Source organism: Plectropomus leopardus, chromosome 4 (assembly GCF_008729295.1).
Source record: "Plectropomus leopardus isolate mb chromosome 4, YSFRI_Pleo_2.0, whole genome shotgun sequence".
Classification (NCBI taxonomy): domain Eukaryota; kingdom Metazoa; phylum Chordata; class Actinopteri; order Perciformes; family Serranidae; genus Plectropomus; species Plectropomus leopardus.
The window spans coordinates 29,026,136-29,053,533 of NC_056466.1; the positions used below are offsets into that span (position 1 = coordinate 29,026,136).

Consider the following 27,398-nt stretch of genomic DNA (forward strand, 5'->3'; position numbering starts at 1 on the left):
AACGTGCAAGAACAGCAGGAACACTTGGATAAACAGTAACTAGTAACTTTATTAGATGGACAACATATATCTGATCTTCCATGCAGTCCTGAACATTGGCAGAGTGTCAGGGACGTAAAATGAAGTGGTTCAAATATCCAAAATTCTTTAACTAAATTATTTTTACACCAATGTCTGGTTCTAAAGCCATTAATACCAGGGTTAAAGGTGTTGGATGGTTCCCAGGACTAACACTGTGGGATTTCATTAACATCTCTGTCAACAATACTTCACACGACCACCACGGCTGAACCAGGGTCAACAGGCTGGTGCAGAAGAATGCCTCCTCTTTTACATAATGTGTTCTTCAGGTTTTAGTCAACACAGGCTCATAAACTCATCTAGGAAACTCTCCTGACCTGGGCAGGCAAATAATGTGTGTTGTCCACCACTGGTTATACTGAAAAAGGACAAACAGCATTTTGCTAATCACATACAGAATGAAGCTGACTTAAAAACTGATAAGCTGATGTAGGGCTTGCTAGAAGTCTCCATCCAGCTGTATGCTTGGTGTACAGATAGAGCATGCACACTGGAATTTGGATATAATACTGCACAGAGGTCTGGACTCGAGTCACATGAGCTGGACTCGAGTCATACTTGAAGTCATACTTGAGTCACAAATTTGATGACTTTCGAGTTGACTTAAAAAAATCAAAAAAAGACTTGCAACTGGACTTTATCAATGACTGGTGACTTCACTTGGACTTGACCCTTTTGACTTGAAAATACCTTCCACCAAGCCCAAAGATGAAAAACTATGATAATTAAAAAGTGTGCCACAAATCAATTAATCCCCCTTCATGTCCTTAATCAACATTTACTGTATTCATTCCCAGCAAGTTGACACTTAATTCCCCAGATCCACATTGCTTGAAGCAATCCCACAGCATCCAATCAAGTTGCAGGAGAGAACCATGAAGAACTAATGTTAAATAACGACAGTTGGATAAAAGGATAACAAAGATCATTCCAATTGCATACAAAAACTAAGCAGTAGTCAAAAAACAATAACCCTGCTGTAAGCGTGCAGCTTGAAAATTACAAATGTTGACACAATGACCCCGACAAACTTTACTTTAACTTTAACTTTACTTTAAATTTAACAAATAAGTACAAATTCAAAAATAAAATTCATGACTTTTGTCAAGTTAATGTATCATTACTCTGATGTTAAAATGACATTGAATTTGGTGACAAGCGCATTATGACATAATCAAGACTCTAAACTCAAAGTCTAGGACTTAAAACTTGACTTGAAACTTGCCTGTCTTGACTGGGGACTTGAGTGCAAGGACTTAAGACTTGTTTATGACTTGCAAAACATTAAATCGGTCCCACCTCTAGGATCGTTTAAGACCACTTAATGAAAGTCAAACAAAATCCAAGTAGTACTGGAAACAGTATTCAAAGCACACTTCAAGATACCAACAGGCATGACACACAAGTTCATTAAATCACTGTGAGAAAAGGCTAATAACAGCTATTTCAATTTTTAAAAATCAAAATGTCAGGGATCCTATTTTTTTTGGAGAAAGGTTTATAGCAACACCAGTCTATGCATTAACTAGTACAAGAAAGTAATCTTAACAGTCTGACAAGGCCCCATCTTAATATGGACTACTGTTCCCTCTTGGGTATTGCCTTTAATGTGTGACTGACAAATCTATTAATTAGACTGTCAGTCTTGAGAGAATGGCAACTTGTGCTGATAAAACTGCAGTGTTAAGCAAAGCAGCAAGACTTGGAATATTTTATTTAACGGACGAAAAAAACATGCCTGTAAGCATGAAAAGAAATTGTTAAGAAATTCCAAGCTTCCTCTGATTATGAAAAAAGGATGTTTATACAGTACATGCAGCGTGCTTTTCCACCAGGACTCAGAACAAAACCACAGCTACCAAACCACACAAACAAAGGCAGCTTGGCAAATTGGCCCATTTCAGTGTGGGCTGTGAATCTCTCCTTGGCATTTTGAGCAATTCAGCAACAGGTGAGCATCTTCCAAATTAGTTGTGAGTTGGCAGTGGTGAGACATTGTTTTTTTTTTTTTTACCATTTCACTGACTGGACAACAATATCACACATTAGCTGCAGCTTTGGAAGGATGTGTAACATTAGACAGCTTGCTGGCATTTCCAAATTGTGACACAACACACCTCCAACTCTTCTTCTCTCCCACCACAAAGATAAACACACACACATCAAAAAAGTGGGCCTTATTCTGCCATTTTTTAATCGCTAGTTGTTAATTTTGTGCAAAGCGTAAAGTGCACTATTTGCCAGCATTTAAAATACATACACACACTTCAGTGACCAAGCATCATTCAGGTAACTATTGACTACTGTGTACACACCTCTGGCCCATGCTCCATGGCTAACCAGACATTGTAACCTAGTAACCACAGCCATGCCTATTCAATATTGTGTGGCATCTTGAGGTTGCATTATTTATGTTGCCTTCTGTGGTACATTAGATGTACACTCAGTTGCCAGTTTATTAAGTACACCTAATATATACAATCCTGTGATAAATCCTACCTGTGTTAAGATTATATTCAGTTTTTTGTTTAAACTGTTTATTTTATTATGCAATGTAATTGGGTACACATAGCAAGCCTCTATGACAAATCTACTGAAGTTGTGTGTGTTCTGACACAAGCAAAATACAGCCAAATTTGGTAGACCAGATCACACCAGAATACAACTTGTAAAATGCCATGTGCAAGCACTGATCCTCGCAGTGCCATGTGAAAATAGCCAAGGCTGTGCTTAAAAGCAGTCCACATGTTTGCATATTACATTGTTTGCTCTAGCAAGTGTGTTTGGTGAATTGAGAGAGAGTTAGCACTTGTGTGATTTGTTACTCTAGCTGACTGGAGAATAGGAGAATCATATTTTCTTTTCAGTATTAATGATCACAGATGTCCTGTTCTGCAGTGCTTTGTTGTTCTTTTTTCCTCAAGGCTTGAGGTTACAAGTTATAATATCATATAGTGTTTTTATAATTAAATAGCTTGATCCAAATATGTTATTCATAACAGTTCATTCATCAATTAATCTCATTTTATCAGGACAGGGCCCTTGTGCTAAATGACAGTGTATATGTAGACTATATACACTATAAATACTATATATACTATGTATGTAATACTATTGAATGATTTATTGCTCATGTATGGTGAGTAATACAGAAGGTAAAGAACTTTAAAAAAGAAAAGGGAAAAAAAGCATACTGAATCGTACCAAGGGGTCAACTGATATTGCTTTTTTAGGGCCGATACCAATACAAATTATTAGTATTTAATGAGACAGATAACCGATATTTGGAATCGATATGCATTTACAATAAAAATGAAAATATTTCTGTCGAAATTTAGAATTTATAGCAAACTCCAACATAAAACTTTGTTTAAATGCCTTTAGCAAAAGTTTAATCAAATCTTAACCTTTCAACATACTATACAGCAAGTTCCCTGCAACTTTTTTTTAAAAAGTTCAGGGAAAATTTAAATAAAAAATAGATGAATAAAAATAGCTCCCTGAGTTTTTACAAAGTAAAAGTTCCTCCCATGCTGACATTTTCTTTGCATGTATTGCAGACTGCCTTCCCTGGTGTTGGTTCAGTGTAATACGCACACAGTTCAGTTCTGTTTCAGTTTATTGTCATTCAGACATGTTAAAAACACGAAGGAATGAAATTCGTTCCCCAGGTCCAGCAGCGTACACTTTTTCATTAATCAATTTTAATGGTGATCGTTTCAATAAAACGTTAATACCGATAATTGGCAAAATGCCAAATATCGGCCCCAATTACCAGCCAGGCCAATAATCTGCCGACCCCGATTGTAATCACACTAGCTGAAAAAATTCTTTAAAATTAGATTATTTTCCCATATCACTGAGCCCTTTGTTCCCCTGAAGTGCAGAGAGAGGCTTCTCTGACGAAGACTGCAATCTTTGAAACAGAATTCATGATTTTAGTAAAATGCTGGGAAGCAAAGAAGCTAAAATATTATCCTGTCAGACACAGCTTAGGTCTTTCTTGAAGTTATCTCCTCAGACCATTACCTTCACAACCACAACGCATTGCTTAACTGTCTAATCCTTGTCTGCTTGATTAATACATTGTTGCCAGTGTCAAAAGAAGGGCATGTGTACTGTGTACAACAGACATAAAGTAAACTGAAGGTGGTAAATGTTTTTCTATCCTCCTCCTTCTCTCACCAACTGTCAGCCAGGATTTTGGAGGCTTTGAGTCAACAGATTATTGCAAATGAAAGGAATACCACACACAATACCACACACATACACACAAGCAAAATGATTTTAAGAGCGCTGTCTGAACACCGCCTCCTGTGCCTAAACAAGACACAAAGACGAAAAAGAAATAGAGGACAGACAAAAGGAGGAGTCTGTGACATTCCAGCTGTAGTTCAGACTTGAACGTTGGTATCTCAGGTATGTTAGGACTGAAATGGTGACATAATGCAGAAACACGCTGAAGGTCAGATGAGCTCAACAGAGCAATTTATCATATGTCTTGATTTCAGTAGCACTCAATACTGAAAATTAACCTACTGCACATTTTGCTTTCAAAGACTGCATTATTCTCCAGCCATTATACACATAAATATCAGTTCGCCCATCATTTAGAGCACCACGCTGTTAGATAAAAAAAAACTTTCTCAAGTCTGAGAAAATAATCACTGTAACGTCATATGATGTCATCAACATATCGATGATATTTGCAACTAGTAACGTTATCCAAAACAAAATCAAGGATGCAATAGCTGCATATGGTGTTGCAGGATATTCCACTTTTGACTGCATTAAAAGCACGCTACACCATGTATGTAAACACATCAAAGCATGTCTATTGGAGTTTTCTCAGCATTTTGTGCCCCAAGTTGTTCCCCCGATAACAAACTATTTCGTTGTTCCTTCTCTCTAACCATAAGAGGAAAAACGAAAACTTTCTGTGTGGCCAGTGCCTTACTGATCTGTTGTTTCCAGGTAAACCATCTTTGTTGTCTGAGTCTAATCTCCTGTATAGCCATAATAATAACAGCCTAAAGCACAGTCACAGACAGTCAAGAGTGGCAACATGGAATAAAGAGAGGAAGCAGTAGGTTGAACCAAGTGGTAAAAATTTAAGCCAACATGAAATTGCCAAAAACTGCAGTTCCTCTTATGGCCACTGGAGGATGGCTCCAAAAGCAAATTAATCTCCATAGATCCCCATGTTAAAATGCCCAACTTTAGAGCAGAAATAAAAAGGTTTAAAGCCTTGTACAAAAAACAGTTTTGATCTCCTTAGCTAATTTCCCATGTTCAAGTCAATTGCAAAGGTGTAAACGGTGATGGCTAAAAAGCTCAACTTGAGGCCTCAAAATGCGATTTTGCAAACCAAAGTGTGATGTCGTGGTTAGGGCTATAACTAACAATTAATTTCACTGTTGATTAATCTGTTGATTATTGTCTCAATTTAATTATTAGTTGTTTGGTCTATAAAATGTCAGAAAATGGTGAAAAATGTCAATCAGTGCTTCCCAAATCCCAAACGGCATACTCAATCATTTTATGTTGCCCAGAGATATTTAGTTTACTGTCATAGAGAGGATTAAGAGAAACCATTAAAAATTCATTTTAAGAAGCTTGAATACATTTTTTTTAAATATCTTAAAAATGACTCAAACTGATTCACAGATTATCAAATTAGCTCGTAGTCAATTTGATATTACACTAAGCGATTAATCATGGTCACATTGTTATACAATTAAGCCACCACTGTGACTATGATTAATCAATGTTTAATTGTAGCCATGGTGGCTACGTCCATTATTCCATACAATCTATGTTTCTAACTCATGTAGACAGCTTAGATGAAACCTGAAAATGTATCAACAATCACAGTGGAGTTTGTTTCTGATGACATCACTACATTCTGTAAGAGTGACAGAGATGTGAAAAAACAATACCACTTCAACTAAGGACGGACAGACAGACAGATTGGCTGGGGGCAATGTGGCAGTGAAGAATTTCCCTCCTGCTGGAAATCCATCCATCACCCAGTTTGCCAAGCAAAGAACTGGTGGATTTCATCTCTCCTAGCTCCTCTTTTGTCTCCTCCCCTTTATCTTGCTGATTTTTAATCTCCCACCACCTTGTTAAAGAGTAACTCTCCCTTGGTCTCTTAACACGATTTGAAAAGATAAAAACCTTCTGCTGATTGGTGGTGCTGACGACCACACACTTTCTCCTGCCCTTTTATCTGTCTTTAACAGCTATCTCGCCCACACCACCCGTCTCTCTTCTTCTTTTTACATTTGAGTAGATTTTTGCAGATTTAAAACCAAACTGCTTTGCAAGTGACTGGCACAGCGACCCGAGCTCTGTGCTTTATTTTGCATGCGTCAAAGAAGAAGGCAGTTTAGCTGAACAGCAACAAACAAGCCAGCAGATCAGACAGAGAAATCACTTTGAATTTGGCTTTATCCGCAAAGCAACAGAGGTGTTACTTAAACAAGGACTTATTCTATCTTATTTGATTGTTGCATAAGAGAGAGATGACCTCAACAAGCTCTGGGCTACAGCGCTGTCAAGATAGCATGTTTTATTATTGCCAGATTTTAAGGCCGTTACTGATATTTGAGAGTTTAACAAAATCTATATCCAGGGCTCCCACACATTTTCATAGATAACATTTCAAAACCTTTCCATGAATTTTCAAGGACCAATAACAAAAAAATGTTTTGCCGTACATACCTGTTGTTTTTCAAACCTTTCTGATTAAATCTTTATTCAACCATAATTTCTGATCGCTGGCATACATGGAGGGAGAAGCTGAACTCAAGAGGAAAATGAAGAGCATGATGGTGAAGAAAATGTCATAAAGTGACATTAATTAGATGATATATTAGAGCGCTTCAGAAAATGAATTTGCATTCTGTCACATTAGGTGAATGGTGATCCATAAGAGACTACTCTAATGACTTCATTACACACAGCAGAATTCCATGGCTTTTCCAAAACATTCAATGATTTTTCCACTGCCATGAATTTTTCAAGCATGGAAAATGCAATTGTGAAATTCCATAGCTTTTCCCGGTTTTCCATGACTGTGGGAATCATCTGATTTACAGTTTCCTTCATAAACTATTCTCTATTAAAGCAATTACTTTAGTTTTTTAACATATGTTTTACTCCATGTAAAGCATCTGTGAAAAGTGCTATACAAGTCTGATATATTATTATTTTTTAAAGGTTCCTTCAAATGTGATTTTTTGAAACAACTGTGACCAGAAGCATCACTAGGCGAGACATTTTACAACTGAAAAATAAACCTGTCGCCAGTCTCTGGTGGACAAAACCTATCAAAACATTTCTTTGGCATCTCTGTACTTCAATTTCATGATGTTTATAGGCTAATATTTCATGTAAACTAATACAATATCTGCAATGCTAATATTGTTTGAGCTCCAATTTTTATGATAGCCAAAATGTCACAAATAATTCCACAGCCAAAGACTGAATATAAAAATAAATGTCATACATGTTACATTACATGTTGAATTTTTGAAAGATGAAAGACTGGAGTAGACGGCTGTGACTAATCACTTAAGACAGCTGTGAGCTTTATCAGTAAGACTAAAAAGTGTCAGTGGACAAGAATACAACACAGAAAGTGAGCGGCACCACACTCAAATGGCTGGACATGTGACAACAACATGACAGAGGGTAACGCAATGGTTTGAATAATCATTCCACTACAGCCGAATGACAAAACCAGTGACATGCACGCCAAGCTGATGTCTCAAAATGACTACAAAGCTACCAGATCACTTCCGGTAACACCATTATAATTTACAGCATCTAAGACATGGCTGTAGTGACTTTTAAGTTTTATAGATACTTAAATTAAGAACAGGGAGCTTATCTGAAGATGACACAAGCTGAAGTTAATTTTAAAATTATCCCAGGTCAGTGTCCCATTTACAGTGTCATAAAACAGCAGTGCTGATCTGTAATCAGCTTTCCTCTTTGGCTGCTGTGACATTTAGACTCTCATCCTGTGCAGAGATCCTTTTTGTGCAACTTCTCTTTGAAACCTCCAGCATAAGTACGCTTGTTAACAAACCCTCAAGAAAATAACTGTTTCCTGAGAGCCAAATTAAGCCAGAGGTGAGTAACACCCCCCGGATATGGCCCCAAGGCCCCTTAGTTCTTCAGCTTGACAGAAGAAGAGCCGTGTCAGGAGCTCCTGCTGGGATCTCTGCTTAGAAATCAGTATGCTCAGCTGCATGCTAAGCAGGGTTTGTTTGATGGGTTGTAAGGCAGAAATTGGCTTTCTTCTAAACGAAGCTATAGCACAGACCTAGTTGTGCTTAAAAGTGACAAAACTGCTGTGTATTTTGCCATAAAATAGGTGACTCATCATACATATGAGAGTCAGACAACAAGTGTGCGTTAATCTGATATACAGAGTTTGAGATGCAGCAGCAAGAGCAGAAAGGAAAGTGTCATAAGATAGCTCCGCTATCTTAACCACTGCGTCATAAAACTGTTTTAAATGCCCTGCAGACTTAAGGCTTTTGGACTTAATTACTCATAAAACTGACTGCAACAAAACTTGCAGGAGAGAGCTAGTGCTTAAAGAAATTAAGACCAGGCTACTGTGCACACGTCATAACATATCTTTTCAGATAAAGAAACTACAATAACTATGATAAGGTGGTCTGTGTAAACTCTCAACTGTGCACAATGAAAGTCTTTTCTGCATCCAAGGGCAAAATGTACTTTTTAGTGTAGTTGGCTCAAAGAAGCAAAGCAACATCAGAAAACAATACTGGTGATGTCTAAACAGCCAAATTATATTTCAAAGTGTTTTTTAGATAAATATGTGACTCTTTGGTTTGCAGTGTTTACCAGAGGTCAGACAAGTCAACAGCTGCTGGGCTGTCCAACTCCGGCTGGGCTCACTTCCACCTCCTGGCCCAGTTTCAAAAGGTGTCAGCCCACCACGTACACCAAAAGCGTTAAAATTCATGCAGAAAAAAAATACACGTACCTGCTCAAACTTGGCCACTTGTTATTTTAAGTCCGTTAAACTGCAGGAGGAAAACGAAACCAAGTAGAGACGCGGATATATTATAGACAGGCGGCAAAAAAGCGGAAAAAAAGACAGAGAGGAATCCTTCTTCCAGCGTTATTAGTGGCTTAATAGTTAGCAACAAAGCTAAAAATACGCTTCGAACCAAACTTAGTTGAACACCTGAGTAGCCTCGCGCTGAGCTGGCTCCCGAACGCGACGCTCGTCACGTGAACACCGGACGACGCTCTGTTACGTTTATCAAAGTTTAACGGCGCTGTAAACTTTCTTTCGAAGAGAAAGTCGAGGCATTGATTAAAAACGGTAGAACCGTCCCCGCAGCCGCTTTCACGCCGCCTCTCTTCGTTTGTGGACCCGTGTGTGAGGAGGACAGAGTCGGTCTGTCTGTGTGTCTGTCCGGTGGTTACCTGACTCCAGTCATTACGGTGAGGCCAGCCCTCCAGACAGCAGCAGCAACAGCAGCAACAGCAGCCTCAAGTTTCCTGTTGTTGTCTGTGTAAGTGAGTGCAGAGCAGATAAACAGCTTTTACTCGAAAGAAACAGGTTGAGATGCTTTTTGTTGTACTTAACTACCAATATGACATGCCACCTGGTGATTGAAAGCAGTGTTGTAGAGAGAAAAGTCTCTGCGATGTTGACTTTTCTTATTGGCTCTTTCAAGTTTGTAAAAGAAAGACCTAACTCAACATTTTTTTATTTGAGCAGCTCAGCATGGTTATTCCACATTCATACTCCCAAGTGTAAATCTAAATAATGTTTTATATCTTTTTTTTTTTCTGATAGATACCACATTCTGTGCATGTTTGAGTGCAACTTTAAAATTCATCTAACATTAGCCTCACCATGTGGTCTGTTTCTTGCAGATGCTCAAGTCCATTCCATTATCAGAAGTAATTTTGATGGAATGACTTACCAGTGCAAAAAAGGTAATATTTGCATGGGGATCTATGAACTCAAACTCATAAATAAAAGTCCCAACCAGAATATGAGCAAAACTATTACATGTAATGAAAAATACCTCTCTGAATGAAAGCAGTGTAAAATCCCCTTCAGCTCAAATCAAGAATTCCACATCCTGCCCTCCAACATGAAAAGGGAATGTGGGTGTAAATCTGTCGCCTTGCTTTTCTAATAATACAGTGCTTTTTGGGGGGTCCATTGTTGTGTGTATTTGGAGTTGGATTCTGGATGCAATAACCCATTTTAAAAACAGAACTACAATAACACACACTGTTAGTTCACCATCCATTTATTTTAATGGAAAAGAAGGAAACCGAAAAAATGAAGGACACTTAAGAGGACAATAACACTTTATATTGGATAGCAGGGTATTAGTGATGTTAGAAAAGTGGTTCTAAACAAGTGGTCTGGTGACCCCCATGGGTCCATCAATGAGTTTCAGGGGGTTCCCAGAAAAATGGGAAATAGTTTGTTATCACTGCTTAATTAAGTATAAAATAGAAGGGAGCCAAATGCGAGTATAGGCCCAGACACACCAATTCGACATCAAAGAAATAGCGCAAAGCTGACTGATGTGTCACCTCTCGTCACCTTGGTCTCAGCCAAAAGGTTGTACATGAACACATCACAAAGACTAAAGCCAATGGCCAACTAGCACGTATGTTCTGCACCTGCACAAGAGAAAATAACTGTCAATACCAGCAGACAGCGGGACTTGTCATTCAAGAAGGAAAACTGAAGCATTGTTTTAATGCTACTTAGCTAGTTAGCATATTAAAAACACAATCCATTGTTGAAAGAACAAAGCATATTTACTGTGTGCTTGTGAACAATACCACAAACCATCAGGAAATGTTCCTGCTATAGAACAAATTCATTTCAACCTCAACCCCCTCTTGACTTTAGGTCTTTGCTAACGTTTCTCACTTTTGTTTTTCTTCTCATGCTCAGAGCTGAACTTCAAATCAGTTTGATTTTACTCACTGGTTGGCTCCGCCAACTCTGACATGATTCAACATTCAACATAAAGCAGACAAGGACCAAAGATGGAGGACATAGCACAGGTGCGTCAGGGCCTTAAAAGTCTTCAGAGACTATTCTGATCATAGGTTTTACTTTCTTCACTGTTATCTCATCAACTGTAGCTGACAAATGTAGAATTATGGTCTTAGTCATATCTAACAACCAAAATCTTTTCAGATAGAGGTCTCTGAAGTGAAATCTTATTGAAAATGGGGTCTGTAACCTTATGTGTATCACTTTAAGGGTCCTTAACACAAAAAAGTTGAGGTTACTGCTAGGATATTACTGATTGTATCTTCAAGATTGAACAGTTTTGACCCCTGCGTGAACCTAAACAATTCACTAAAATCTGTTTCTATTTAGCTGTGTTTTGGCATATTTTAACAAAAATATGAGTGCATGGAAAATGCCGAAGTCTCAAGCTGACAGATGAGAAGTAGGCTAGTGGATTATGTTGCAGATGTGGTTTTTAAAAGTAACATCTTTTCATGTTTCCCCCCCTTTGTGATTCAGGGTTACTGTGGGAATTCATTGTAAATCCAAGTTGGCTGCTGCAGTTGTCCTAGAAGGAGCAAGCTGTGTGGATGTGTGATGTATTCTTAAGGTAGGTTTTTTGGAGTATTACCTCTCATTTGAAAGATCAGTCGAATGGAAATACACTACATACAACACATAATTCTTGGTATGCTGGCATGCAGGATTTCAGGTTATTCAGTATGCTATGTTCTGCTCCTTGTGTTTTATTTGTGTGTTATACACTTTCATTTTTTAAGAGTGCAGTTCAATTCAAACAGATCAATTGCAGTATTTATTTTAAAAATGATTTATTAGAGTTGCATATAACTATACTGGCCAAAGTTTGCACACCCACAAAACACACACACACACACACACACACAAAAGCATTTCCTGGAAATCTCCTGTATTACATCATGACACATAAAACCTATGTTCACCCCGGAAAGATAAAAAGTTTTGTTCATGAATGACAGCAAGGACAGACCAAAAGCACCATTCAACTCCTCTACAGCTCCATGAAATACAAGTAGGCCAAGCTATTTTTATATACATTTCATTATAGCGTACTCGTGTAATTTATACTACAGTATAATTCAGGTTCATTTTCAAACGATTAATTGCTTTTTTATTTTCCCAAATCTAGGGTATGAACCCCTAAAGTGCGATCGTAACAACTCTTTAGAGATGGTCAGTGTTTCAGCCACATGAATTACTTCTTAGCTGACCTGTACTGGATCTTCTTTATAATCCCATTTTGCTAAAAATCTGATTAATTCTTTATGGCTGAAATTCCCCAGCATGGCAATTTGAAGTGAGAATGTCCTTGGCTGTGATCCACAGTGATAGTGTATGAAATGAGCACATCCACTGACTCGGCCTACTTCTGATTCCCCAAGACAAGAGAGAGTCTTCACATGAGCAGCCAGATAGTGGGAGCACCCAGGCTCATATCACAGCTTTCCCTTAACAATATGGCAAAACAGTCTCTTTTTTTATCCCTCTGTCTTTTGTGTGTGTTTGTAGAGGCGAGGGTTTTGTTAGTATAGCAACCACCTTTCCTTAACAATACTGCATGCATATGCTTTTGTATCCGTGTGTTCATGCATACGAGCACCAGCACCTTCTAAACGCCACTCTTTGTTTGCTTGTGTGTGCGCTCGCTTGTGTTTTTGAGGCACACTGTAAAAAGGCACCATTTGAGTCCGTGCGTTTGTTTTCATACAATGCACATGTAAAAAGGGGGCGAGATCAGTTGTTTCTGATGTGAGGCTCATGTAGGGGTGTTGACACTATAACAGAATTTTAAACTTTGATATAATGCTAGTATAAAAAAAATTGGTAGTCTATACCGCAGCATAAAGATAAAACTCTGAGGCACACAAAACAGGAAATATTTTTCCCCTTTATGTTAACAACCTGCACACAGTGCTGGTACAAAGAAAGTCACACACAACCTGTCATGTCATCGGTTCGTTATTGGAGAGAATGCTACAACAGCCACAGCTCGAGGACCAGTTGATTTTGACACTATCAAATGCATAGTAAACCGAAACTATAGCAAGTGATGCTGAAAAATATCAAACTTGGTTCTTTCTGACAAACTTAGGCTTATGTGGTTTGCATTTTGTAAGCAAAAATGTCATGGAAACCAAACCATTAATAGGGCAGATGCTTGTCGACAAAAAGCCATCAGCTTGTGTTTACCAGCCAATTTGTTAGCCACCTTAGTGTCATAGAGTGTGAAAATACTTACTGTGAAGGCTTAATTGTATGTGTAGGACTTTGGACATGCAAGAGGGCTGCAAACATATGAGCGGTCCAAAATGTTTTTTTGAAAATTAGACATTTAATTTCACTAGACTCAATGCTCACTGTTCAATGCTGCCCTTTTTGTGTGTCCAAGTTCAGCATTTTTTAAATTCTTACTTTTGTAAGAACTGCAACAACAATGCCTGATGATAATGGTGAGCAGTCATTTGATCCAATTTTAATATGAAAATATTAGCCACTTTAAGGGTAGTATAGGGTTCAGCATCTAAAATACTTGGTTGGCATTAGGAAAAGGTTGTTTTGCAAATTGTCGATACATGACAGGAGACTAAAGCTGGGCATAAACTGCATGATTTTAGAAATGTTACTGTTAATTCCAGCTCACACTGTACGAGTTAATTGTCTGCGATAAAAAGCCAAAACTCACGATTAATGTGCTCACACTGTTTGGCCTGATCATCAAATCACGACCTTACAGCTCAAACTACACATGTAAAAATGGCCCGTTGGCCCCTGCGGACTGTCCTTGCTATTGACAATTTTCAATAAAGTTCAGTTTGAAAGCTCCAAACCAGATATAAGCAACAATGCTAATAAGACAGAAGCGTGCTGCTTTGATAATCTGTACAAGCCCGTGTGCCCAAACCTCCAAGAAAAAGAGGCGTATATGGATTTGCAGACGGCTAGGAAGACGTAAACAGTATTGGCTTTTCCATTTTGCAGAGAGAACTGGAGGTAAGCTAGTTTTACTGTTGCTAACTTGATAGCTAACGTTAGCTATGCTAACATTCCTCGTTGTGCAGTTGCTACCAGCCATAAACTGCACTTCTTCTGTTATGACTACTTGTTGCTAACATTAGTTTTAATCAGAGGATGCCTGGTGTCATATTGTCACGGCATGATGCTCTGTTTGCCACTTCGCACAGGCACAGTGAGAAATAAAAGCCATTGACGTTGGGGAATCAACTCTGCGTCAACAAAGTGGTGAAGCAATGAGTCCTAAAATGCAGAAGTCCGTTAGCCTTTTAGCATTTCCGGCTCCTTCGTCTTAAAGTCTATGGGTTTTTCTGGTGAAATGCCCTAAATAAGGTCTGTGGTTAAAACAGGCAAAAGATACTTAGATGTTTTCTTCAGCAACATAAAATACGTCCGCTTAAACCCGATTTTTGTACTTTTAAGGCTTTACTTGTCTTAGAGAAAGCAGTTACTAACAAGTGGCTGGATGGGACTACAGTGTTTGTCGGAGACATAAGATGTCATCACACCGGACACAGAAACTCATTAAATACACTCGTCTGCCTTAACAGCTTTACGGAGTCACACTCGAACTTGTAGATTTATCTGTTTATGATATTTTCTGATCGTGTATTAATGTGTTTTTAAAGTGTTTATAGTGGTGACGTTTAAGTCAGACTTCATTTACGCTTCAAAACACACAAAAGATGTGTTCATCTGTGATTATCATGCTGAACAAAAAGTGTAAGTCTCAAACTGGTGTTCATTGGAGAGCTTATTTTTGACGATAACTGAAAATCCCATTCAAAAATCCCATAAGGTTTTTGACGAGGTAACCAGTGCAATACTTCCTGGTTGGCCTACAAAAGTACGTTATCCTACTCTACTATGCAAGAGCCTGCATCAGCCAACCAAAATTTTTGGTATGTCAGTAATTCATCTGACTGTCCAATGGCAGTTCAGGAGCAGATAATTGACTTACACTGCATGGAAAACATCACCCGACAAAGCTGAAATGTGGTGTGACTCTAAAATGAGTCATGCGGCTAGAAAATCGGGTCAAAAACGGACTAAAATGGTACAGTGTATGCTTGCATTAACTCCAGTCGGGATCAAGTACAACAATTCACATTGCTTTTAACTGGACCATTTTCTCAATAACAGCGGAGGCGCAGATGTGCAAAACACATGTGCTGCTAGGGTAAAGATGTAAAGGGAACTGCAGCTACTATCTATGTCAAAATGCCTTACTAAAAATCAGGCTCTCAAAAAAAGATAAGCCTTGGAACAGATAGAAAAAAAAAAATGAATGGAGCAGAGAGGCAATGGTCAAGTTTCTGTCCAAAAAAAGTGTAAAGAAGCACCAGGTGTGACAGGTAAAGCTGAATGTGGCAAAAAGCACACTAGCAATGCAAACTGCTGTAGCAGGCTCAGTTATAAAGCTAGAGTGAATGTGTATGCAAAACAGAGCACAGCCTGGATGAATTTGAAACGGTGGGTTTAGAAATTGTGTTGGAGACTCCATCTCTCTCACTATAAGGCTAATGGCCAAAAGCTTACTTGAAATTGCTCACGCTGGAATCAGAGCTCAGGGTGGGTGGTGTTGGTGCTGGAGTGGGTGTGGATAAGGGGCCCCATTTGGAAAATTTTGTCCCCTTGTTCTTGATTCCTAATGGCTGGCCTGATTACACCTCACTACATATAGGGCACAATGCTTACTGCATTGGATGTAGGGCTACTGAGTTGAAAGGAGTGTATAAAAAAAGAAAGCCAAGAGAGGACAAGTGTACTGCATGTGTGCGTGTCTGTGTGTGCATGACAGCATTTGTGTGTTTTACTATTTGCAGGCTAAACATGCCCACCTCTGTGTATTTGCTCTACTTACAGACTCTTGAAATGTCTTTCCTTCCCTGATTTCGCCCTTGACTTTGACAACTTCTCACTCTCTTTACAATCTTTTCATGTATGATGCTACCTGAATTATTCTGTCACATGTATAAGACCAGAAAGACATATCTAAAGGCATTAACCATCATGGAGTAGATGCTACTTGAAAGCCACACACCTGCAAAGCGTGAGTTAAAGTGATGGGGCGGATAATATAGATGCCCTTTGGGAGGCTGTAAAAGACAAATATTAATATAGTCACCAAAATACACTATGGGTATTTCTATGTCCTTGCAGCAACTAGGTGCTGCTGTTGTATAAAACCTTGTATCTGTGGAAAATGTCCACCTCTTATGAGCTTTTCAAGGCGATGCCACTTATGGCTTCGCAATATTGAGACTGTAAAGAGGGGGTATGGTTTTAGTGCATTATAGGGTTTATTCGAGTGACGGTAATAATGATAATAATGAGAAGAAAAAGAAGCCGAGTAAGAAATTACTTTGACTTATAATACTGCCCTCTTATCTAAGTTTTGTGCTTGTGATCATAATGTAAGTGATTACAAAACGTTACTTTTTGAGCTTATTTCTCTTTGTCCTTAATTTCTGCTCACTGTATTGTGGGTTGGCGCAGACTGCATTGAGCCAGACTATAGTCACATTAGGTGCGTTTTTGTGCGAGCTTGTGAGAGGGGTGTCATATAGCTGTGGAAATTGTGAGCAAAGGCCATTTTTAAGTGGCACATTGGATGTGTACTGCTAAATGTGTAAGTGTCTGTGTATATCTGCATATGTGCATTTCCTCGCTTGTTATTTCACTCTATGAATGCAGCGGGTTGCCATGGGAACTATGACATCCATGACACCACGTGACTTTATCCATCATTCAGTCAGGAAAAAAAAAGTACACTTTAGTGTGAGTGGTCTGTGCCCTCTCCAGCTGTGAATGATTTGTCTGAGTGCAGCAAGAGGGTGGGCAGCTTTTATAATGATGTTTACTTACCCATTTGGGCTAAACGTCTTTGATAAGAAAAGGAGATGTATTTTGAAATTTGCATTGGTAAGAGGGATGCCATACCTTTTTCCTGTCAGTCTATTCACCTTAGATTTCCCTCCACTCTATGCTCTGACTATACACTTTGCCCTAATTGTCACAAACTTGCCTTGCGCTTCATAGTCTAGCAGGAGAAATAGGTTCCGATGTTCCCGCATGGCTGTTTTTTAAACTTGTTTTTTAAGGACTCTAATGGTGTCTAATTAAGAATTTGCCTTGTTGCCGAGGTCAACTCATGGCCAATGGCGTTCATTTGGCAACTATCTTGGACTGATGTCCACACTAATGGCAAAAAACACCAGTTTTAGCCAAATGAAACTAGTTTATTCTCTTATGTCAGCTGCAAGGTTATAAAATGGATGAGGTCTATGGCACCAGGATGAGAGAATTCCAGTTTGCTCAGGAAGACCTCAAACCTGATGAAGTCAGAATAATGCTGTTTAGTGTTAAGTGTGACCTGTGTCATAAGTTTTGATGGTTTGCCAGGTTTTCAGTCGTCACAGAAAAGAAGACAAACTGCCTGTGGTCATGACAGACAACAGGAACACCACTGCCTTACTGACATGACTCTTATGGACCTTGTTAGTACTCCATCTAATGATACTGAACGATACTATACTATACTACACTACACCACACTGTATGTTAGTATACTATACGATGCTAATTATTGTTACGATATACTGCTATACTACACTATACAGTACTGTATGTATAGTACTATAGACTATAAGTATCTATACTTTATGTTACTGTCACATGTTACTATACTAACTACTATACTATACTATGTTAGTTTACAATACAATGCTATAGTAATTTTTACAATATTATATTATACTGCACTGTACTGTACTGTACTGTACTGTAAGATACTATACTATACTATACTACACTACACTACACTACACTACACTATACTATACTATATATTTTTCATCTGGGGTGATATATGGGAGGAGATAAAATTTACTTTCTTAAAGTTTTAAAGAAATATCTTATATAATATGTGATAAATGCTCATAAAAACAGGTGAATAGAATGCACCCTATTGCATACTATAAAGTAGTAAATCCACGATAAATACAGGCGTATGTGGCAATTTCCCTGTGTTCTGCAGTCCACTGCTCTAAACATGTACCAACACACAAAAACACATTAATGCATACACATTTACAGAAACACGCTGTCTTTGTGTTAGCCCTGAGGAAGGCAGAGGATTTCTTTAAGGCAAACCCATGCCATTATAAAAGAATACACTAAAACACACACACACACACACCGACACAAAAAAACACCCAAAAGCTGCTGGTGAGTTTACACCTGAGGGCCTCTGACCCACATAGGGCCATGTGCAGGATGCGTCCCACTTTTCCACTTGACGATGCATCATTAACCCGCTGTCTACTGTCCAAAGAGCTGAGCTGGATTATGGTGCCAGATCACCTGAGCTCACACACACAAACAGCACTGACAGTTATACCTTCAAATCAGACGTGGATTTTTTTCTCTCTCCTGCTTTGACTTTCCACATTCCCATAATCACACTCACATGCACACACAAGCACACACACCTGTGCACACACTCTCTTACAGAGCCCATGGTGTCTGGCAGTATCAAAGTGGTTTCCAGAGGTACTAAAGTGCACAGTGTCTCCCATTTTAGCCACCGTGTTGCCTTAGAATCTGACACACATACACTTCCTTCTCTCTTTCCCTCTCCCCCTCTTCCTCCCTCCCCCTCTCCTTCCATCTCTCTCTCTTTCTCTCTCTCTCATACACATGCTGGCTCTCTCCTGTGTTCTGTCTCCTCTCCAGCTGTCTCATTCTCTTATTCCCTCTTCCCACTCTCTGTTTTCTCCTCCTCCTATTTGCTTCTCTTTCTCTTTCTCTCACACACACACCATCATACAGATGCGCACACACACATACTCTCCCCCTCATTTCTCTCTCTCTCTCTTTCTCCCTCTCTCTCTCTCTCTCTCTCTCTCTTTTCTCTCCTCATATCCACCGGCAACTGCGCTGAGAAGCCTCTCTCACCAAGCCTGTGGATCCCTTCACTTGACTAATTAGCCTTGAAGTGCTGTTGAAGATCATCATATTTAGCTTAGCGACCTAGCGGCACAGAGTGCAGACAGATATAGACTAGGCTGGCTGGAGGCTGGCAGTGGGCAAGCTCTCTATCTCTCTCTTTATTCTCACTCAGTGCCGAGGGCTTGTCAGCAGCGGAGTGGCGGAAGTGTGGGGTGGTTTTGCCTTGAAAGAGATGTAAAGGGGGGGAAAAAGAGAGAGAAGCGGAGCCCAGACCACAACGCAGCCACGGAATGGGAGTCCGCTGCAGGAGCAAATCCTCCTAGAGACGGAGGCTCAGAGGAGGCAGCGGTCACTGTGCAGCATCAGCAGCACTGTTTCCAACATACAGAGATTTAAGGTGAGAGTTTTTTATGCCAGCTACTGCCCTGCTCCTCTTGTTCTTTTCTTTTTTCTTTTTTTTTTTGGAAACGGGTTGTTCCTGAATATGCATATGTGTTAATGTAAGAGACAGAGTGTGCAAGTAAGAGTGTGATTGTGCATCTCTACGACCCATATTGTGAACCTGAAGTGCAGCACAGGAGGGATTCTGGGCAGGATGCTCTGTCTCTCTTTCTCTCTCTCTCTCTCTCTCTTTCCATCAGACACACACATGCACACACACGCACACAGGCATCAGTTGTGCAGCACCACTTGTTGGACAGATATCCAAGTTGACATGTAATGAATACTGCGATGATGGTCACTTGTGTGTGTGTGTGTGTGTGTGTGTGTGACTGAGCCTGTGCATACAGGTGTGTGCATATCAGTACAGTTAGTGTGTGCATGCACCTGTGTGTGTGTGTGTGTGTGTGTGTGTGTGTGTGTGTGTGTGTGTGTGTGTGTGTGTGTGTGTGTCTTAGTGAGATAGTGAGGGGTCTTTTGTTGCTGTGGTGCCAGTGCGGAGCTTAAGGATGCACATCACAGTGAACAATGTGGACAGCAACACAAGAGACAATCAGTCATGCCAACCTTAAGCCTGATTGCTTCTCTCTCTCCTTTGGAAGATGGGTACATAAAAGAAGACCCAAAAACTGTATTTACAGCACACAACCTCCTCTGTGTGTGTGTGTGTGTGTGTGTGTGTGTGTGAGAGAGAGAGAGAGAGAGAGAGAGAGAGAGAGAATTTGCAATCCCTTTGTGTTCTGCCACAAGTTGTACAACATGTTCTGTCTTTACTCAGTATCAATGAATGCCGTCTCTCCCAATCAAAGCACTTTTTGCTGGAGCCAATGCTAGACTATAGTACTACTTTTATTGGAATAGTGGGATAATAGTGGGATAGTGTTTCCCATGAGGCAGACAGCTGATAGTGGAGAAAATAAGTATATGAACCACAGCATGAATAATTAACACACTCAAACACAGCGAGTGGAGTCTGCACTGCTCTCTCTCTCTCTCGTGTTTGTGTGTACATGTCAGCGAGCTAAACATTACATGATGCTTTGACAGAAATACTTTATTTGTGACTGCTGCAAATGCACATTGTGGCAAGACATTTTGAGACATTTCAACCATTTGCTGCCGTAAACAGTCTCATGTGAAACTATAAATAGAGGGGCCTTGATGATAAATCTATGACATGGAAGAGAAACTGCCAACAGGGCCTTCATCGCCAGATAATTGAGGTTCAAGTTTGTGGACACTGTGACAGCACCTGGGGAGATTTTGCAGAAATGGTGATGATCAAATTCCCCCAAAATCCTGCATGTTTAACTTAAAGAAGCAATTATTTAGTTGATGTTTAATACAGACTGATGGGTTGCTGATGCTTAACAGTTTGTATCCACGTGAAAAATTCTTTGAATTTTAGCTTGTCGCTGTTGTTTTAAGTCTGTTCATCTTTGATAACGTGTTAAAATTTTCCGTTGGATTAAACTGTTCCAGAAGAGAGAAGATCCAAGAGAATTTAGGTTACTGGGAGTATTACATCTTTAATGCTTTAGTTATTAATGCATATACTCTAATGCTCCTTAAATCGGGTTGCAGCAATATTTGATAGCTTTTCTTGTTCTCCTTGCACACAAATAAACACTTTGTATGTTCATCATGAATGACAGTGAAAATAGTGCATTTTTCAATCATGTTTTGTTGTTAAAAAGTGATTGGAAGACATAGTTCAGGAATAATGTTGTTTCTTGTTCCTTGTTTTAAGTCTAACATTTTACTACAACACTGATGAAGAAATGGACGCATTCCAACCTTGTGCAGTGGCTTCCTCCCCTCTCACCAAAAACGACCATTGATTAGGGGAAAGGGCTGACAAGGCAGCAGCGATTTACCCTCGGCAATAAAGTCAGCGAGATAATTGTTGTCAAGGAGATGAAGGAGTGGGCTCGATATCTGAGAGGAGAACCAATCGGCGTCTGAATGAATGAAATTATATTGAAGATTGCTGAGGGCAGTAGCTTTATGATTGATAAAATCAAAATTTCAAAGCTCTTAGAAAAACCACATTTGCTGTTTGATTCAAAGAGGATATACTTGAATGCCTTTTGAGGTATCCCCAAAATTTAAAAAAAGCAGAAACTGACATTATTCAGCTTGAGTGCAGTCATTTGCATGTCAGAAACCCTTGAGCATCTTATAAGCTGGCCTTCCTGCACTAACTTTCCTCACTGTCTCTTCTCCCTGTCTCCTTCTATTCTCACTTTGGGAACTGAAGCTGTTTTTCCTCAACTTCTCCCAGTTATCCTGCGATTGCTGTTATTTCCCATTGCTGAGTCTGCTGGCTTTCACCCCCACCCTCCTCACTTCTGAAGAGTCTCCGAACGTCTGCATCATGACTTTGTCTCTCTCTTATCTCTTTCTGTCAGGCTTTTGTTTTTGATCATCGCTCCACTGTTTCCACTCTACTTCTCCTCCTTTCAACCCCCCCCACAATTCTTTTGAATGCCTACCTACATTGGTGAGTGTGTGTTTGTGTGTGTGTGTGTGTGTGTGTGTGTGTGTGCGCGCACGTGTACATGTGCATATCTGATACATTGTACAGAGTGAATCTTTGTGGGCATCTCTCACATGGGAGAGTGTCTGTCGTGTATATATGTAAGTGTGCACATAAAAGTAGGTGTTTTACACAGATGACAGGTGATACAAAGATTCCCTTTGTGTGCTCAGACATGATTATCAGAAAACTGACAACCATGAGCACATAGCCTATCAGCAGTGTCGAAGGCCTCTGGTTTACTAATGGATGAATGGCATATTATTAGCTCGCGGTATAAGAGAGCTGATTATTACTGAAGATCTTCATTAGTTGGACATGCACATGGACATGGCACTTCTCTTTACCGTGAAATTTGAATCCCACCTATCTGGTGCCATATCGATCATAATGTATTATTTTATTCTATTTATTATATTTAAGTTCAGTTGTGTAGGATTTATAAAGGATATATTAGCAGAAATATAATATAATATGATAAGCATGTTTTCTTTGATGTACAATCAACTAAAAATATGAATCATTGTGTTTTCATTTCTTTAGAATGAGCCATTTATATCTACATAGGGAACAGGTCCTTGTCCACAGAGTGCGCCATGTGGCACCACTATGTTTTTACAGTTGCTCAGGACGGAGAACCCAAACACTGGCTTGAGATAGAGGCATTCATATTTCTACTTTGGCCACCATCGTTAGCAGCCCCTCCTCAACAAGCGGTGTTAGAAAAATACTGATTTTTTTAATGTAAAATTTCTTTGTTCTAGGTCTGCCTCAGAATTATGCCAATCGAATTGGATTTGGTTGTTCAATATGAATATTTGACAACTCTTTTTTTTTCATACAAAATTTTAAAGTTTAACGGGTTCCGCTGGATGTTCAGTATCACAGCAACATGCACATCAGATAGTAAATAAGTCAACTGGTATAACAATGCATTGTGAATGTGCAACAACATTTTTTGCCTACACAAGATTTGACACAAAGGCCAGAGACTATAGAGTATTAAGTTGCAATGTTCTGCAAATTCACCACTTTTAAGTTGAAGGTCTCTTCTCGCTCCTCCTCCAGGTCATTGCCTGCATGTCCACAGCTCCCCTGTATCAAAGAGTAGTGTAAAAGTCAAGAGTGCTCATTCCCCAGCAAAATGTACACTGCACAGCACACTGACAAGCAAAAAAAAAAAAAACCCAAAAAACCTGCTCGACTTAAAGCAATCTCTATACACTCAGGTTCTCTGACTGATGATTCCAATCTCTGACTTTCAAGGAGAAGTCCTACTTTATTCAGTGTTTTCCGATTTTAATGATCTTATTTTTGTTTTGGAGAGTGAGAAACCTTTACGGATGATTTGGCTCCCAATAAAAACCTCCTGAATGTCTGGATCTTAAGTAGAGCTACTAGAGCAAAAAGGTGTGCGTACATTAGCAGAAACTTGGCTAGTGGCACATCTGTGATGATTCAAACAGCGCTGGAGAAACGTTGATTTGGAAAACTGCTTTCTTCTGTGTTTTTACTGGGGGTTTTCAACTGGTCCTTGTCTTTTAGAGAGTGAGAGCCCTATGCAGATAATACCGCTCCTACTAACAGCCTCCTGAACACAGAAGTCATTCTAACCTAGAGAAGTTTCAGACGGTTGCAAAGTACAGTCCTCACCACCAGACACCACTAAATACCCTTAAATCCCACTTACTACTCCTTCAATAACCTTAATTTGCAAAGCAACTAGTAAATACAAGTAAAACATGAAGTTGCATATTGTGGGAATACTACAAGTACCTCCAAACTGTACTTATATACAGTACTTGAGTAAATGTACTCCACTGTAATGTGCTGCATTTCATCACTACTTATTTGGAAAGTTAATTGCAGGCCTAACATGCACTCACCTGCTGTCCTGCATCACCAACAGGAGCAGCACACGTTACTGTACACATGGACTTTAGAACTGAGGTTTTACTTGTTTTTTAGGTTGGGGCGGGGTTGTAGCATATTTTGAGACAGTTAAAAAAAGATCTAAATGTATACTTTCAGGTGAAAAAGAAATAGTTTAAAACAACAGTTATTTTCCTCTTTTTGCGACTCAACAGACTATAACACCTTCACCCTAAGATTTACTCTAAGCCAGGCACTGAATATAAATAGACTACTATTTACACTTGGATTGTCTGGGACTCCGATTCTCCTATTCAGTGACTCATTGTTATCACAAAGTTATGACTACATCGAGGTGCCAGTCAGGTCTCTTACCTCGCCAATAAGTCAAGCCAGTTATTATCCACAGCCAAGTTTAACACTGCAGGTTGACAAGGGGTGAGTTTGAAGTTGTTTTGTCCTTTATGATGTAAATGGCCTGAATACTATGTCTAACATGTATTTTATAGTTAATACCATGCCTCAGAGGCACTCAGGCTGCTCACACAGTGTCAGCAAACACTGCACGTATTGTTTAGTATTGTGAAAACTTGCAAAACATTATCAAAAATGGTTCACAACTGCATGAACTTTGATCCACATCTTCGTGAATTCTGCATGTTTGTGTGTGCTTGTGTGACATTAATAGATTTTTATCTTATATTTGCATTTTTAGTTTTTGCCTAACATGAAGTAGTTTGTGTTCTTACCACACACAGTTGCTCTGCAGCTAGCATATCCCTTTGACACAAACAGAACAAAGTCAACTAAAGCTTTGCTATCACCCTTGACCTCATAGATGATCGACAGTCAGCTGTCAGCACAGAGGAGGGCGATGAGGAGCCTTCCTGGAGACGGCGGCCTGCAGAAGACCAGCACCTACATCGTGCCCTGTTTCCTCTTTGTGGAGGTGAGTGTTTGGACACATTCTGTTCAAAAGGCACCAGTGTGCAGTACTGTGGTCGCTTCTTTTACTTATCAGACTTTGAGCAGACCTGAAGGTGGTTTGTTCCATGCTTTTGGTAGCTATGAACCTACAATCAAAAGCAATATTTGTCTTATTTGAAATGACTTCATCTAAATCTCAAGCTTTTATGTGCTTATATTGTACAAAAGGCAAGGTAATGCTGTGCAAATGCTGCATGGTTGCATATGACAGTGGGTAGAAATGAAGAGTTTGCTATATACTCTGCAGGTGTCGGAGGATTTAGAATCCTCTGGGAACTTGGAGTCACACAGAGCAGGCTGATGGACACATGAAAGCACATTTTACAGTCCTCTGCCTGTGAATGATCATCTTCCTCCTCCTCTTCCATTTCTTCCCACATCTCTTTCTTCCATCATTTCGCATGTTTCTCATGGCAGATTAACAACAATGAGCGCCAGTTGGGAAATTGCAATCCAAAAGCAGTGATTGATTTGATTAAATTGTCACAAATGGGTAATTACCCTCAGTCCATGAATCATTTAGAGATAACATTCAGCGGGATGGTGGCGGGGTTCTGTTCTCGCAACAAAGGCCCTCTCGAGTGACCTTTTTGCTCGATTCAATTCCTCCGCTCTACTCTGCTTCCCACGACTTGTCTTCTCTCCTTGTAATCCCTAAATGACCTGATGGAGCGCTCATGGCCTCAGCTGCATTTCCTAATTAATTGGCCTAATTAAGAACGGAAACCCAATTAGCTCGTGCCACAGCTAACATGCTCCAGGCCTGCAGGTCCTCTAAGCTACAACGACGATAGCTGAATTAGCTGGGGTTTTTTTTAAAGCTGTACAGTATTAGCTTTGAATTTACCCTAAAAGTGTGATGTTGCATTCTTACACGGGTTAAAATACTAAAGTTTGAGGTTGGTGAAAAGTCAAATGGTGCCATAGAAAGTTGACTAATGAGTCAGAAATGTTTTTTTTTTGTAGCATAGCCTACAGGCAAAGAGACTTTTTTCTTTGAGACAAACTTAGAGGTTCTGTATGAAACTCTCAGAAAATCCTTATTTTAAGTGAGACCTCTCTTTGTGGATCTTAAAAGAACCGCAGTTCGCATCATGTTGCTCATGCTCCGATGCTCATACTCAGTGGCCATTAGTGAGCACCTTCGACCATAACAGTGACAAACACAAGACTGATCATGACTAATCTTCATCATGTTGATACAAGGCTGAAAAATAATTGTTGATAATATTAAGAATGACCTTACTATCTGCAATGTTATATTTCATTTGGCTCCATTACACTACCATTACAAATTACTGATGTTATGAGTAACTATGTAGGATAGCTAAATTACAGCGAGCTGACTAACATTGTTTGCTCCGTGCTAAACGAAGGTAGGGGTCTGGTTTGGTGATCTGCTCTTTGCAGATGATGTGGTTCTGTTGGTTTTATCAATGTATGACCTCCAGCATGCACTGGGGTGGCTTGCAACCAAGTGTGAGGTGGTCAGGATGAGATTCAGTACCTCCGAGTCTGAGGTCAGGGTGGATTTCCCCCTCTGGTTTGAGTAACTGCCCCAAGCAAAGGAGTTGAAGTATCTTGGGGTCTTGTTCATGACTGAGGGTAAAATGGAGCACAAGATTGTGCATGCAGTCTGGCTCAGCGTCTGCCGTGATGCGGGCGCTGCGCCAGACCTTTGTGGTTAAGAGGGAGCTGAGCTTGTAGGCAAAGCTTTTGATTTACTGGTCCATCTATGCTCCAACCCGCGCCTATGGTCATGAGCTTTGGGTAGTGACCAAAAGTATGAGACTGCGAATACAAGATACAAAGTAGATGTATTTTAAATTTAAAAATTCTTGGTTCTGCTACATCTTAAGAGTGTCACAGCCTGAAATGAGTTTCCTCCGGAGGATGGCTGTGCTCAGCCTTAGAGATAGGATGAAGAGCTCAGACATCCGTAGGGAGCTCGTAGTAGAGCCACTGCTCCTTCGCATCAATAGGTGCCAGCTAGGTGCATCTACTCAGGTGCCTCCTGGGTGCCTCCCAAAACCCACTAGAGGCATTATCTCATCTGGCCTGGGAGTGTCTGCTGACCCCCAGGAGGAGCTGGAAAGCGTTGCTGGGAAGTGGGACATCTGGATGACACTGCTGAGCCTGCTGCCCCATGATGTGGCCCCAGATAAGTGGATCAAATTTGCACACTGGCAACCAGTGGCAGCAATAAAGCATGCTTATCTGGCAGGGATTCGAGACAGCCGAGGGGTTGGTCTGTGATCGGACCCATGGCACTCGGTCTTGCTCTGGCTAAATTTGAGTTGCTACGGGGCGCTGTGAGAAAGACCATATGTGGACTTTGTTTTGTGGTGGATCTATTTCTCAACTTGGTAATAAATAAATGATTAATACATAGAAGAAAAAATGTTACGTTTATGACCTTTAAGTAAA

At 39.8% G+C, this 27,398-nt stretch overlaps 2 protein-coding genes across 5 annotated transcripts in view; one reads left to right on the forward strand and one right to left on the reverse strand.

Annotated features, from left to right (window-relative positions):
* palm3 (paralemmin 3) overlaps positions 1–9,564 on the reverse strand; it is a 45,187-nt gene extending 35,623 nt beyond the window's left edge. For all 3 annotated transcript variants that reach the window (XM_042485410.1, XM_042485408.1, XM_042485409.1), the window contains exon 1: positions 9,110–9,564. The gene's annotated coding sequence lies outside the window, so the exon portion shown is untranslated. The remainder of the gene's footprint in view (positions 1–9,109) is intronic.
* A 9,827-nt stretch (positions 9,565–19,391) lies between these two features.
* Positions 19,392–27,398, forward strand: part of plppr2b (phospholipid phosphatase related 2b) — a 59,434-nt gene continuing 51,427 nt past the window's right edge. Inside the window, exons 1-2 of one of the 2 annotated variants that reach the window (XM_042485514.1) lie at positions 19,392–19,529; positions 24,823–24,933. In XM_042485514.1, the coding sequence (XP_042341448.1) occupies positions 24,823–24,933 (111 nt within the window). In that variant the 5' untranslated portion in view covers positions 19,392–19,529. The remainder of the gene's footprint in view (positions 19,530–24,822; positions 24,934–27,398) is intronic. The other variant, XM_042485512.1, reaches the window with a different exon arrangement.